Source organism: Mirounga leonina, unplaced genomic scaffold (genome assembly GCF_011800145.1).
Source record: "Mirounga leonina isolate KUSES-001 unplaced genomic scaffold, KU_Mleo_1.0 Mir_200, whole genome shotgun sequence".
Taxonomy (NCBI): domain Eukaryota; kingdom Metazoa; phylum Chordata; class Mammalia; order Carnivora; family Phocidae; genus Mirounga; species Mirounga leonina.
The window spans coordinates 2,509,920-2,525,751 of record NW_023270503.1 but is presented as its reverse complement, the minus strand read 5'-3'; the positions used below and the strand labels follow the sequence as shown (position 1 = coordinate 2,525,751).

General features: G+C 45.9%; 1 protein-coding gene across 4 annotated transcripts in view; it reads left to right on the top strand.

Annotated features, from left to right (window-relative positions):
* Positions 1 to 12,442, top strand: part of VPS53 (VPS53 subunit of GARP complex) — a 141,018-nt gene extending 128,576 nt beyond the window's left edge. For 3 of the 4 annotated variants that reach the window (XM_035027615.1, XM_035027614.1, XM_035027617.1), the window contains 3 exons: positions 7,107 to 7,244; positions 8,770 to 8,874; positions 9,364 to 12,442. In XM_035027615.1, the coding sequence (XP_034883506.1) occupies positions 7,107 to 7,244; positions 8,770 to 8,874; positions 9,364 to 9,534 (414 nt within the window). In that variant the 3' untranslated portion in view covers positions 9,535 to 12,442. Of the gene's footprint in view, positions 1 to 7,106; positions 8,456 to 8,769; positions 8,875 to 9,363 lie in introns of those variants that run through there. The other variant, XM_035027616.1, reaches the window with a different exon arrangement.
* The last annotated feature ends 3,390 nt before the right edge of the window (positions 12,443 to 15,832 follow it).

Here is a 15,832-nt window from a genome sequence, read left to right as displayed (position 1 = left end):
TCAGCTGTCTGGTGAGAACGGAATTTTATTGTGACTGGCCAGGGACTGAATATGTCCTATGTCTCAAGATATGGGAGACCCAAAGAATTATGTCAAGCTCATTCAAAACTTTTCCTGTCACTTAAGACTATGCAATTATTTATGCATACAATATGTCTCTGGGAAGTGGGAAGATAGAAAAAGTAGGAAGTATCCCCATATGTTTTAAAACATAATTATCTTTTCCCACCAACAAATAGTGCAAAGACCTGGCTTTAATTTTGACAGGGCTCTGAAAATTTGCTGCATGGAAGATAAAGTTAAATCCTTACCAGGCATCAAATAACATATTAAAAAGGGGGGGGGGGGCACCTGGGTGGCTCAGATGGTTAAGTGTCTGCCTTCGGCTCAGGTCATGATCCCAGGGTCCTGGGATCGAGCCCCGCATCGGGCTTCCTGCTCTGCGGGAAGCCTGCTTCTCCCTCTCCCTCTCCCCCTGCTTGTGTTCCCTCTCTCGCTGTGTCTCTCTCTGTCAAATAAATAAATAAAATATTAAAAGAAAAAAAGAGGGGCGCCTGGGTGGCTCAGTTGGTTAAGCGACTGCCTTCGGCTCAGATCATGATCCTGGAGTCCCGGGATCGAGTCCCACATTGGGCTCCCTGCTCTGCGGGGAGTCTGCTTCTTCCTCTGACCCTCGCCACTCTCATGTGCTCTCTCTCATTCTCTCTCTCTCAAATAAATAAATAAAATCTTTAAAAAAAAAAAGAAAAAAAAATATTCCCAGTTAACAAAAGTATAGAAACTAATGTCAAGAATACTGGCATTAACACTTAGCTAAGTCGAATCTTTTTTTTTTTTTTTAAGATTTTATTTATTCATTTGAGACACAGAGATAGAGAGCATGAGCAGGGAGAGAGGCAGAGGGAGAAGGAGAAGCAGGCTCCCCGCTGAGCCAGGAGCCCAATGTGGGGCTCGATCCCAGGACCCTGGGATCATGACCTGAGCCGAAGGCAGATGCATAACCATCTGAGCCACCCAGGCGCCCCAGCTCAGTCAAATCTTAACATGTTCCCACATTTTCTTTAGATTTTTTAAATTAAATCATTACAGTTATTACTGAAGCCCCCTGTGTACCGTGCGCTGCCATTCCCCTCCCTCCAGGCCCAGAGGTAACCATTACTCTGATTTTTATTTTTATCATTCCCATGTGTATTTTGGTATGTTGCATCTGTATATATTCTCAAATTAAATGTGATTTTGTTTGCATTTTAAAATTTCATATAAATGGCAATATACCTATCCTTTCCCGGCTTGCTTTTTTTGCCTAACATAGTTTTTTGAGATGTATCCATGTTGATGTATGTTTTTTGAATTCATTCATTTTAACTTCAGTATCCTATTCCATTGTGTGAATATGCCACCAGTCGTTTATCCATTCAGCTGTTGATGGACATTTAGATTGTTTCCAGTCTTTTGCTTTTACAAACAGTGGGTGCAGGGAACATTTTTCACATGGGCAAGAATTTCTCTAAAGGATGTACGTGTGAGGGCTGTATTATGGGTTATGCACATCCCCAGGTAGGAAAACATTACTGAATTCCCCCCAAAGTGCTTTAATTTGTACTCTTACCACAAGTGTGAATTTCATTGCACTACATCCATGCCAACATTTGGTGTTATCCGCCTTTTTACTTTTGCCTCTCTGATGATTATGAAACAGTATAAAATTGTGTTTTTAATTTGCATTTACTGGATTACTAATAACGTCAAGTATCATATCAGATGCCTTGTGAGCACTTGAGTTTCTGCTTTTGTGAATTGCCTGTTCAAATCTTTGCCCCACTGTTGGTGTTATTATTGCTATTGGGGTTGCTGATCTTTTTTGTTGTTGTTGCTTTGTAGGAATCTTTATGTATTCTGAATATTACTCCTTTGCCAGTACTGCAGATACCCTTTTCTGTTTGTGTCTTTCCTTTGTTTATGTACCTTTTGATATAGCCTCATTTTAAGGTAATAGATTTTTCAATCTGTCCTGTTTCACATTCTTCTCTACCTATAAGTAATAAGAATATCTCTGTTTTCTTCTTAAAGTTTTTCTTTTCATATCTGTGTTTTTAATCTACCTGGGATTTAGCATGCTTATTCTTCAGAGGCATGTATTGGGTTCCCTCTGAGCAAAAGCAGTGATCGTCTCTAGTGGGCTCTGAGAAGTGTTCTGATGCTGGGCTCCTCGTATAGGCCTCAAGCAGTCTATCCTCATCTCTCCTATGCATGCTTAGGTACTTTACTCTGTAAACTCATGGCCTTTTCAAAAAACAGATAGTAGGAGAGTAAGAATTTTCATCTCTGGAAACCAAGAAGAGTTAAAAATGCCCCAGGTGGAATGACTGACGGAGGTTTAACTAGCCACACTACTACATGGAATTATTCTTTCCTTAGTGTAGCTTACTCACAGTTTTTTTTAATTAAGGCTTTATGTTTTTTAGGGCAGTTCAAGGCCCACAACAAAACTGAGGGGCAGGTATAGAGAGTTCCCAAATGCCTCCCTGCCCCCATGAGAAGCATGGCCTCTCATCCATTATCAATATCCTGTACCAGATTGGTACATTTGTTCCAATTGCTGAACCTACATTGACACATCATCATCACTCAGAGTCTGTAGTTTACATTATGGTTCACTCTTGGTGTTACATTCTGTGGGTTCAGACAAGTGTATCGTGGCATATATCTATCATCATGGTATCATACAGAGTAGTTTCGCTGCCCTAAAAATCCTCTGCGCTCCAAGTATCCATCCCATCCACCATCCCCAATTCCTGGCCACCACTGATCTTTGTACTTTTTCCATAGTTTTGCCTTTTCTAGAATGTCATATAGTTGTAATCATATAGTATATAGCCTTTTCAGATTGGCTTCTTTTACTTAGTAGTATGCATTTAAAGTTCCTCCATGTCTTTTCATGGCTTTATAGCTCATTTCTGCTTAGCACTGAATAATATTCCATTCTCTGGATTACCACAGTTTATTCAGGTACTAAAGGACATCTTGGTTGCTTCCAAGTTTTGGCAGTTATGAATAAACCTGTTAGAAACATCTGTGTATAGGTTTTTTTGTGGACATATGTTTTCAACTCCTTTAGGTAAACAACGTAGGAACACTATTGCTGGGTTGTTTGGTAAAGTATGTTTAGTTTTGTAAGAAACCACCAAACTATTTTCCAAAGTGGCTGTACCATTTTGCATTCCCACCAACGAGTGAGAGTTCCTGTTGCTCCGCATCCTCATCAGCATTTGGTATTGTCAGTGTTCCGGATTTTGGCCATTCTAATAGATGTGTAGTGGTATCTTGTTGGTTAAATTTGCATTTCCCTGGTGACATATAATGTGGAGCGTATTTACAAATGCTTATTCGCTGGGGCGCCTGGGTGGCTCAGTTGGTTAAGCGACTGCCTTCGGCTCAGGTCATGATCCTGGAGTCCCGGGATCGAGTCCTGCATCGGGCTCCCTGCTCAGCAGGGAGTCTGCTTCTCCCTCTGACCCTCCTCCCTCTCATGCTCTCTGTCTCTCATTCTCTCTCTCTCTCGCAAATAAATAAAATCTTAAAAAAAAAAAAATGCTTATTTGCCATCTGTGTATCTTCTTTCGTGAGGTGTCTATAGGGTCTTTGGCCCATTTTTATTTATTTATTTATTTATTTATTTTAATTTTTTTTATATATTCATTTGAGAGAGAGCGAGAGCACCAGCAGAGGGGAGAGGCAGAGGGAGAAGCAGGCTCCCCGCTGAGCAGTGAGCCCAATGCAGGCCTGATCCCAGGACCTGGAGATAATGACTTGAACCGAAGGCAGATGCTTAACCATCTGAGCCACTTAGGCGCCCCTTGCCCATTTTTTAATTTGGGTTGTTTTCTTATTGTTGAGTTTTAAGAGTTCTTTATATATTTTATGTAACATTCCCTTATCACATATGTCTTTTGCAAATGTTTTTTCCCAGTCTATGGCTTGTCTTCTCATTCCCTTGATTACTGTCTTTTGCAGAACAGAAGTTTTTCATTTTAATGAAGTCCAGCTTATCACTGACTTCTTTCATGGATCATGTCCTTGGTGTTATGTATAAACAATCATTACCATACCCAAGGTCATCTAGGTTTTCTCCTATGTTATCTTCTAGGAGTTTTCTAGTTTTGTGTTTTACAGTTAGGTCGGTGATCCGTTCTGAATTTTTGTGAAGGGTGGAAGGTCCTTCTCTAGGTTCATTTCCTTTGCACGTGGATGTCCAGTTGTTCCAGCACAATTTGTTGAAAAGACGGTCTTTGCTCCACTATATTGCTTTTGCTCCTTTGTGAAAGATCAGTTGGCTGTATTTGTGGGGGTTCTGTATTCTGCTTCATTGATCTGTTTGTCTGTTCTTCACCAACACTACCCCGTCTTGATTACTGAAGCTTGATAATAAATCCTGAAGTAAGGTAGTGTCAGTCCTCCAACTTTGTTCTCCTCCTTCAATAATGTGTTGACTATTCTGGGTCTTTTGCTTCTGCATATAAACTTTAGAATCCGTTTGTCAACACCTCACCATTTTTTGAGAGCAATATTTCTACTAAGTAATTCCAAGTAAAACATAGATGTCTTCTCCAAACTTTTATACTATTGTCAAAATTATAATCACATGACCATTAAGTCAATGGTGTCTCTCATTAATGAGTTTATCCTACCTTTAGTTGGTTATTCTCCTGTCCATAGCAAAGCACAGGGGGATGGGAAAGCAACGTCCCAGGCCCTAAGGGCTCCCATTCCGTCCCTGCTCCATATACTTATGAAAGGCTTTCTGAGAGGAGCGGTAGTGGCAGAAAAAGCAGGCCTTGTCCTAAACATAAGATTGATTCACCATCAGAGTGCGGGGCACCGGGGTGGCTCAGTCGGTTAAGCGTCTGCCTTCGGCTCAGGTCATGATCCCGGGGTCCTGGGATTGAGCCCCGCGTCGGGCTCCCTGCTCAGCGGGGAGCCTGCTTCTCCCTCTCCCTCTGCCTGCCACTCCCTCTGCTTGTGCTCTCTCTCTGTCAAATAAATAAATAGAATCTTTTAAAAATGTTTAAAAAAAAAAAAGATTCACCATCAGAGCAGTGGTTTGTCACCCCACTGCCACCTTTGGTGGGTATGTGATTCTCTTCTCCTAAACTGCCAGAGCAGGCCAGAGTGTATATGGCCTTGGAGGCTTCAGCCATTTCCCTGCCACCTGCTTGCCAACAGCACAGCTGCTTAGTGGTACGTGTGGAGTCAGCAGGAAACAGTGTGAACTCTAAGCCAACACTGTTCCATAGCACAGCTCAGGGCAGCAGGAAATGGAGATCCAGCGTCCTGTCCACCTCATCATCCAACACCTCTCCATTACGTGAGATACATCTAACCCCTATCCATCATGTGACATACTTTCAGCAAGTTATTTACCTCTAGAACTTTGATTTTGTCATCTATAAAATGGGAACAATAAATAGCTATGGGGCAGACTCTTGTAAAGATTAAATGAGATGAAACATCCCTAGCATCTTTCCTGGCAGTTGGTGGGCAACCAGGAAGGTTAATACCCTTCCAAATAATTGGCATCCAGAGAACGGAAGGAAGGAACGAAGGAAGGAAAAGGCAGATTGTTACCAAGATACTGATGTTTAAATTTGGTTTCATCTTCTACATCCTCACTAACATCCAAAAATACAGCAATACTGGGGCATCTGGCTGGCTCAGTCGGTGAAGTGTGCAACTCTTGAGCTCAAAATCTTGAGTCCAAGCTCCATATTGGGCGTAGAGCTTACTTTAAAGAAGAAAATTATGATATCTCTCTACCTCTCTCTCTCTTCTCTCTCTCTCTCTATACATATATATTATATATACACCAATACCAAGTTACCACTTTTTACCTGTTGAATAAGCAAGATTTTTACGACCGTTTTCAGTGCTGAGGAGGGTGTAGCCTGCACTTCTGGCAGATATATGAGTAGGTCCACATTCCGTTTGAAAGCAGTTCAAGATACGTATCAAAAACCTTACAATGTCCTTATCCTTTGATCTGTCCCAAAGACTCTCCTGAGGAAATGCCTTTGATAGACCTAGAATTAGTCTGTACAAAGTTGTTCGCCACAGCATTCATTATTTATAGTAGTAAAAATCTAAGGGTGCCTGGGTGACTCAGTCAGTTGTGTCCAATTCTTGATTTCGGCTCAGGTCATGATCTCAAAGTCATGGGATCAAGTCCTCCATCAGGCTCTGCCTCAGTGCAGAGTCTGCTTGTCCCTGTCTCTCTGCTCCTCCCCCTGCTCATTCTCTGTCTCTAAAATAAATAAAATCTTATAAATAAATAATAAATAAAGTTTTGTACACACACACCATAGAGTAAGTATAGCCATTAAAAATAGTTTTTAAGACTGCCAAGATGGGAAAATAAAATACAAAAAACTTCATATATTATCTGGGAAAACCAGGTTATAAAACTGTATATATACTATGATTCTAACTTAGTGGGGGGTTTTTTTATTTTATTTTATTTATTTTTTTAAAAGTAGGCTCCATGCCCAGCATGGAGCCCAACACAGGGCTTGAACTCATGGCCCTGAGATAAAGACCTGAGCTGAGATCAAGAGTCAGATGCTTAACCGACTGAGCCACCCAGGCGCCATTCTAGTTGAGTTTTGTATACACACACATAGACTGGCAGGAATTATACCACATCTTTTTTCTAGCTTTATTGAGATATAACTGACATATAATACTGTGTAAGTCTAAAGGTACAGTGTGTTGATTTGATACATTTATATATTGCAAAATGATTTCCACCACAGCATTAGGTAACACCTCCATCCTGTCACATAATTACCATTTCTATTTTGTGGTGAGAACGTTGAAGATCTACTCTCTTACCAACTTTCAAAGGAATATACCACATTTAGCTGTGTCTTCCGTGTTTTTTCCTGGACAGTAGGAGTTGTAATGAATGTTTTTCCTTTCATAATTTTGTTTATTTTCCAAATTCTCTCCAATGTATTACATTTAAAATCAGGAAAATGGTATTAATTGGCGTAGGTATACTAAGCATTGTGTCCCTTTGAAGTGGCTAGTAATATTCTGCTTCATTCCCACAGCTGTTGCTGGACACCCATTCCTTGAAGATGGTCCTGCTCGATCTACCTTCCATTGGCTCACAGGTGGTGAGGAAAGCACCTGCCAGTTACACTAAGATTGTTGTGAAAGGCATGACTCGGGCGGAAATGATACTCAAGGTGGGGCTTGTATCTTCTTCAGGGTTTCTGTTAAAAGGGGCTGGTTATCTGATGACTTATTCCAAGTAGAACTGGTTTGGAAAGTATAGATTAGGGCCTGTGTCCGTCAGTCCCAAAGGATTGTCCACATTCTTTGGCTGGACTAGATTTTGGCCTCATCAGATATTGTTGAAAGTCAATGGACAGTTACTCAGGGGATCAGTAATTCTTTCTGACAAATGAATTTTTCTTTGCAAAGGGATTCTCTTGTAGTGGGATTTGGCCAAGATTGGAAATTAGGTGGGTTGTCACGGTGAATCAGTGTCTCAGTCAAGGATCTCTTTGCTTCTCAGCAGGAATTTCCAGCCCAGGTATCAGTTAATCCCTTCCACATAAACCTCTTCGGCTTTCTGTACTCTGCAACTTTACAGGAACTCCAAACAGATGTTGGAGTAATTGAATCTAATCAGCAAATGGGCTTTCTAAAGCCCCATTTAACAAATTATTATATGTGGGTGATGATGTTGAAAATGTCTGAAGCCTTGAGCACCTGTATCTGATTTTCACCGGCCCTTGAGAAGAGAGGGGGGCCTCTTGGGGGAGGGGAGAAGGCTGGAGAACAAGTGGAACTATCATGAAATGTTCCTAAAAGTGCAGGGCCTGCAGGCTCGTCAGGTCTGTCTCCCAAACAGAATGGCTCAAATGATGGCAGGAGTGAAAAGTAGCTATGGGACCTGAGACATGCACGGGACCAGGTGAGGGTCCGGCCTGAGGAACTCGGAAGCAGCCTAATCCGATTCTCCCCACAGCTGTCTTCCTCACCGGGGAGGAGAGCATGCAGCTTGGGAGCTGTCTGCAGGGAATTTCTGACTGAACTACTCCTTCCTTGCCCCTCTGTGGTCCATTCTCAGGAGTTCAAAACAAAACCAGTCTACTGCAGGAAGAAAATCAGACACTGCATTCCAAAACCAAGTAGGAATGAATTTGAGGATCGCAATGCCATTTGTATGTTAATCTTCAATTTAAACAATGTAGTTAAATGAAGTTCAGATTTTAAGTCTTGAAGAGTGAGGCAGCTTTGCGATTTTTGTCCTTGGGAAAATCCACTTAGATCTATGGCTTTTGCGACCCATCCCTCAGGGATAAAGGTGCCTCAGGACAGAAGGAGCAGGTATCATGAATCCCTGTCTCCAGACAGGAAGACTCTCCAACAAGGTGTTTCACAAATGGTTCTGATATGTAAAAATCACCTGGGACCCACGCGGGTCCTTCTGAGTTAAAATCTTCAGGAGGGGGACATAGAAATCTGTCACTTAAGAAGCAACCCAGGTGATATTTATGCTTTAGCAAATTTAAGAAACATTGCTCTCATTGAATTTTGAGATGAAATAGGCCATCGGGACATTTCTGAGCTTAGGGCTGCTGTTGCTTAAGGAAATCTTACAGAATCCGTTTCGTGGTCAGCTTGCAAGCAGGGAGAAATGATCACCTGCCTTGCAGTCATGACTTTCCCTGCAGGCCTACTCCTGTCTCTCTCCCCTGGTAGGTAGTGATGGCCCCTCACGAACCATTGGTGGTGTTTGTTGACAACTATATCAAACTCCTTACGGACTGCAACACAGAAACCTTCCAGAAGATACTGGACATGAAGGTTAGTTCAGTGCCTTGTTTTGTCCACACTTGCATACCTTTGTCGCACTCAGTGGTTCTTAACGGGGCCTGGGGGGTGGGATATGGGCTCCTGGGGAGCTTTCTCAAAGTGCATATGCCTGACCCCATGCTGCAAACCAGATTCTAAGAAGTCTTCTGAGGAGAAGGATCCCAGGCTAACTTCCTGATGCTGCTGGTACCTCCATGTCCCTTCAAGAACCAGAAGGCTGGGGGCAGAAGGAGTGCAGTGGAGAGGACTAGTACCCTTCCCCACGCTGTCCCTTCTTTCTCTCCTTTCCTTTTATCTGTTTTCCCTCCCTCTGCTTTTCTCCCGGGCTACTACTGGCCCGGGCTGGTAACTCCCCTGAAGAAAGTGTTCATCCTCAGCCTAGAGTAATTATGCCGTTTGCACAACCAGATACTGCACTTTCCCCTCAGGCCTTTCTGGGGCCAGATTTCATGATTATCCTCCTTTGTCTTTCAACCTCAGGGGCTGAAGAGAAGCGAGCAGAGCAGCATGCTGGAACTCTTGCGCCAGAGGCTACCCACCCCGCCTTCGGGGCCAGAAGGCTCCAGCTCACTGTCCCTGCTGGCTCCCACACCGGAACAGGAATCCTCTCGTATCCGCAAGCTGGAGAAACTGATTAAAAAGAGACTGTAGGAGCCTACACGGGGCACTTTTTTCCCCTGGCCCATGACCCTCAGCACCCCGCTGCCCGGAAGCCCCCCCCCCCCCCGCCCACCTCTCCTGTGCTCACCCTGACTTTCAGATCATCAGTCTTAAAACTTCCTGGGACATTTGGGTTGTTCATGAGTCTTCCCCATGACCTGTCATGATTCGCATCCTGATCAAGAAGCCAAGCAAGGGCAGGGTGATGAAAAGCCTCCTTAGTTGGTCCCGGATTCCTGCAGCAGAGGCAGTGGTGGGCGAAAGGGCCCTGCAGTCCACTTGTGTCCCACCACCACCCTTGTCACTGGCCTCACCGCCTCACCTCTGCAGTGACATCGCCCGGCCTGTGGCCCCGTCTCCCGTGCCTGTGCAGGCAACTTGGGTGAGAAACCCTGGGTCTCCCCCCTTCCATCTGCCGCTGTTTGAGGTTACCTCTGTAGCCAGGCCCTAAGATTTGTCCTCCCTGCTCCGTGAGCGTGGCTCTGGGGCCCGAGTTGGCAAATGGCAGGTGGAGGACATTGGCCTTGCCTTATGAAGGCCATGGAGGCAGGAGCACTCTTCCTTGTAGATCCATTTCCTGGTACGTATTGTCATGACTGGGGCAGTGCGTTCTTCCCGTTTCCCCCTAACCTGCAGTCCTCTGTATACATCCAAGGAGAAAGTCCCACTGTATCTCTCACCCAGGAAGATTGTATGTGCCAGGCCTTGGAAGCAGGTGTCCTCTGTGCCATAGGGCTCCTTGCTTGGGGGTCGGGGTAGACCCATATCTGCACACTCACTGCATGACGTAAGCAGATTATTTTCTCCATTTCTTTATTCCCACCCTGCTCCTGACTTCTAGAGGAGGGATTGCCTTCTGTGAAGAGAAACTAAGATGTTTTCCTAGAAAAATTGTCCTAGGCTTTCTCCTCAGATGAAGCTGTGGGACAGTGCAGGAGGCCTGGGCCCTCTAATCCCCTTCCTGCCCATTTATTTTCAAGCCCAAATTACTTTCCAGAATGATCTGAAACAACAAAGGTGATGTGAAGTGCCAGAATGACATATGACTTTATTACTAATGGGAAAGAACCCAGGTCCATGGATACCTTAGGAACAGAATGTTGACCTTAAACACCTGCTCAGAGCCTGGCCCAGCCCAGAACACACCCCGACCCCTGACCCCTGGCCTGCCCGTCCTGTCCGCTGGCACGCAGCCAGCACAGCTTGGCAGAGAGAACTGCCTCCGTCCTCACATCATCCTGCAGCGCGAGAACGGGCAGCATAGCAGGTAGCTGCCCTGATTGGCCAGGTTCGCGGGGACCCCGAACCCCAGCTCACCGTGACCACAGCCTTGGGGGGGCCGCTGTTAGTGTGGGCATTCTTCGGGAATTCGGAACAAGTTGCTGGCCAGGTGGGGAGAGAGCTAAGGAGGAAGGAGGAGCTCTTTACAGAGAAGGCACGTAACAGGCCTCGGGATAAAATTGGGATATCAAATAGCACTCAGAAATGGGTTTTCAGGATAGAGGAAGTTTCCTGAAAATCCATACAACTTGTGATAGCCACACAGGAGGACACTCTAAGGTCTGAAAAGCAGACCAGGAACTGATGATTTCCCCCCTTCTTGTTCTCCAATCCCCTTCCCTCTCCGTTAACCTCCTCCCAGACTCTGTCCATCGCCCCCAGCTTTGATCCTGAGCCCTGTTTGTTCCTCAGCTTCCAGGCTCCTCTTGCTTGTCCGTGTGACTCTGACGTGCTGAGCATCTCAAACTCAACAGCGCTGGGAGGAAAGTGCGGCCCTTGGCTGAGCTCTCAGGAAAAGCTGGCTAAATAGGAAAGGGCAGATAGGGTGGGGAGGGGATTGGGCAAGCACGCGGGCAGAGCAGCTGGCAAGACTTCACTTTGCCGGGACAGCCGTCGTCTCACTCCGGTGACGTCCTACCGCCCGCACTAATGGAGGTTAGCCTCTCTTCCTGCTCTTGAAAGGGGGGCCGATGGGCCCATCTGCAAACGTCACAGCCATTTGGGCCAGCCGTCGTCAACCTGGGGAGCCGGGGAAGCCGGCGGACTCCACCTGGTTCTTGTCCCTCTCGGTGTCTATAGATGCACACTTCTCTTTTTGGTTCATTCCTGAGGAGTCGTCTTCTGGACATCCCCGTAACGCATTGAGATGTCAAGCTGCTGTTTTCTCCCAGTTGGTGGTCACAGCCAGGGAAGTTGCTCTCTTGATTTATTACATTGTCAGGAATCTCCAAGGAGCTAACAGATGTCAGTAGGAGTTATATGAAATGTCTCGTTGATGGGGTCTGAATGCTGTGTATGCATCCTCTAAAGACAGAGCACGTTTCTCAACCGGGGGTACGCATCAGAATCACCTGGGGCCCTTTTTACACGTATAGTTGCCTGGAGATTCTGAATCAGTATGTCTGGAGTGGGGCCAGGTACAGAAGTAATTACAATGTTTACCCCTTTGTTAAAAACCACTGCAATAGAGAGAAATTTGCTTTATCACAGTGTTCCTGTAGCACATTTTCATAAATGTATATTTATCCTGGCTCTCTAAGCAAGTGTAATTCCTATACAATTGAGCTGGTACCAACATGGTAAAGATTCGTTGCTAATATCCAGCAGCTTTAATTTTAAGCTTGTGTTGATGATAGGGATCATGCCAGAATTGTGCTGTCCCTATACAGACTAGAATTCTTAAAGTTTTGACGGCCAAGCCCCAAACAGATTTGTTCTATTACTGTCACTTCAAAATAACATGAAGGAGGACTCACTGGTAATAACTGTAACAAACAACACTGTTACTCAGCTAAATTAGATATTGTACCCATTCCTCCCCCCGGCTTTCTCTAACTCTTTAAAAAAAAAAAAAACTTTGAAGACACTTTATGTGGTTAAAATAAATATTAATAATTTATGATTGATAAAGATCTGCTGTTCTTCTTGTGGACAGACTTCCTGATAGCTGGCTTAGAGGTGCCCAGGCTGGAGAAAGTTCCGTTTGGATCATAACAGTGAGACAGGAACCACAACGGACAAGAGTGTTTTGACCTCCAAGTTCAGTTCTGGAATTGAAACTGTCCCCACTCCTCCCTCTCTTAAAGAACAAAGAACTAGTACCTAGGACTTTGCCTGCCCCCCAGAGAAAGACGCCTGGTCTCTCATGCCCAGGATGGCTCTTCGGTGCTGATCAAACGGACTGATAGCAGACTGCCAAAGACCAGGGTGACAGTCCCAGGGCGGACGGGGCGAGCAAGCAGGTCTGCGGCTGCTGCCGATGGGGGGCTCTTACCCCAGCCCGTCCTGGATTGCCGTTGCACAAGGAAATCTAGTCCCCCTGTTTGCGGAATGCTAGGGAAAATGCCAGAAGGTCACAGCTGAAAATGTAATTCCTCTCCCTAGGAAGAGAAGTCTCCAAAATAACTAGCTTGCTGACGGTGAAAGCAAGGGTTTCACACTTCTGATCTACTCCAAGTCAGATTTCTAAAAATAAAATCATTAGAACTGCATTGGGCCACTTAAACAATAGCCTTGGAAACATGGCCACATGAGAAGCTGGAGTGCAGAAAGAGTCCGTGTTGCAAATCCAAATTTCCAGTCTCATTCTAGTATTTATCAAAAGAGATAGTCTCTCAGACCCTCAAAGTTCTATACCTTTGGGAGATATCAGTTTCCTTAAAATAAAGGGACTGCTTTTTGTGTAAATACCTTTCATTTCCCCCATCTGGAAGTGATTTCTCGGTGCATATTGGAGCATGAAGTACTACAGTTAATTAAAGCATTACTGGATGTCACTTGCTAGGGTGTATTTCCTCACTGTTGACAGAAAACAGAATGGACCATAGGAAAGAATCAGGAAATTCATGAGCCGTGGGCCCCCCGCAGCGTTTCCCCTGCCCCCTGCCCAAGACGGGGCCCTTCCCTGACTCCGAAGGGAGCGATGCCTGAGGACAGCCCCCCTCGTCGGCAGGGTCCTGGCATGTCTGGGCTGTGCTGGACACCCTCTATAAATAGTATAAAGTGTACTGCTTCCAGTTTGGGACCCTTCCTGTGCCCTGCATTTCTATCCTGTTGACTTTCCCTTCTCCACTGTGCTGTTCCAGTCATAGCCTGCTTTTCCATGTGACTGCAAAGGAGTGCTCTCCTGTACACAGTAAGTTAATCCTGCTTCCTTAATAACTGGGTGGGCATTTTGCAGTGAACTTCTTGGGAAGTCTGGTGTTCCTTTCAGCAGTGGAAAATCTGTTGCGGCACTTGATTCGGTTGGCTTGGAGATCATATCCAGTTTCCATTATTGTCACCAGCTCCCCACTTCAACAGGGTGCCCAGAGATCAAGCTGATGAAAAAAGAAACCTTTCCTTATAACCCTCCAGAAGGGCAGTGCATGCCGGTTCACCTGCCCGGTTCCCTTCCTGCCCACCTACACAGCCAGGCGTGGGAGGCCCTGGAGAGCAGCAGGATGGGACGAAGGCGTCCATTTGAAACACAAGCAGCCCAACACTGGAAACTTCCACAGAAGACCTAGTCTCCAGGTCTGGGTCTGGTACTTTGACGTCAGATGAGTTCGTTGGTCCTCTGAACCTTAGTTTCCAGGGTCTGTAAAAAGGAATTATTTTTTTTAAGATTTTTTATTTATTTGACACAGAATGAGCACAAGCAGGGGGAGCGGCAGGCAGAGAGAGAGAAGCAGACTCCCGCCGAGCAGGGAGCCCGACGTGGGGCTCGATCCCAGGACCCTGGGATCATGACCTGAGCCGAAGGCAGACGCCCAACCGACTGAGCCACCCGGGCGCCCCCTGTAAAAGGGAATTATGATGAATCGGGCTGTGTAGGTTGCCTAAGGCTAGGCGGCGTGCACATGCTCAGTGTGAAGTAGGAAGCGTTCATTTTCGCTGGCCAGGCCTGAACCACCGGCAGCTGGCCTGGCTGGATGGTGGGTGGCCCATAGGGCTTGTTCTGTCCCTGGACTGACTTGAACAAGATGGCCCGTGCCCAACATAACTGCTGCTGAGCGCCAGCCGCATCTGAGGCAGGCGTCAGAATAGCTGGCCTCTGCCTTTTTGGGTCGTGCTCGAGATACACAACTTACTCAAAAGCTTGAGGACTCTCCAAACCCTATAATCCCCTTGCCCTAGCAGCTGCTACTTTCATAGTCTTTAGGGATAAACCTGCAGACACGGAGAAGAGAGCTTCCCCCCTCCCTCCTGTTGGCTGGGCAGCCTGTTGTGGAAAATGTGGCATGTTTCCTCTGAATGCAAATTAGAAGGGCTGCCAAAGGCTGCCCTCCCAACGAATTCTTTAGATATGGTGTCTGGTGTCTACAGACCAGACTTCAACTGGCCATTCATGGCAGGCAGGGACAAAACTCTTGCCTGCCCACTTCCCCCACCCTCCCTTACCTACAGTGACTCAGAAACTACGCAAGAGTATCTTGGGACAGACAGACGTTCACCAGCTATTTGGTTTACTTTACGGTTTGCTTTTCAAAGAAGTCTAGACCTTTCCCAAGGCCAGCTGAATCCCTGTAAGCTGGGTTTTCAGTTCCCTTTGGGGATATTGATACAGAGAGTGCTAAGTGATAGAGCGATATTAAAGTTAAACAGGGTTCGGTGCCTTGTCCCCTGGGAATGTTTATCACTTAATCTGAGGGCTCTGGTAGCTTCTGCTCAGTAATCAAATGGAATCTGTACGATTGCCGGGCCTCCTTCTGTTTGGGGTAATTTTTCAAAAGTGTGAAATTAAGAACAGCTTCTCAAACAACTTCCCTTTCCTTCTGAGGCCAAGACAAGTATTTGCAAAGCGGGCCACAACTTTCAGGGGTACCAGGTGAAATGGGGGAGAGAAAATCTATCTTCTTGTGCTGGTTTGTTTTGTGCTGATGGAGAAGGAAGGCGGTTCTCAGGGAGAAGGGAAGGGACCAGCAGCTGGAGAGCCTGCATGCCACAGAATCCTTCACAAACAAAAGCCCTGTGGTGGCGCTGCCTAGCATAGCCCCGAAGAGGATTAACAGGCAGATGGAGAAATGGCACATATTGTATAAAGAAAACATGAGTTCACACAGAGACACCCCACAACCTCATACCCTGTTGCATCCCTGGCACGGCTCTTAAAGGATTCGAAGTGTTGGCACCGCAGCTCGCCGGCTCGGTTATCAGAGGAGGGCGCTGACTGTAGGTGAGGGCCCGTTGGTTCAGCCCCGGCCCTTGGCTGCAGCCTGGCTGCTGTCTGGCAGGCAGGTGATGCCTTTGATCGTGAGACTGTGAGGTCTGCGCTGATCCAATCCTATCTGTTTCTGGGCGGGAGCTA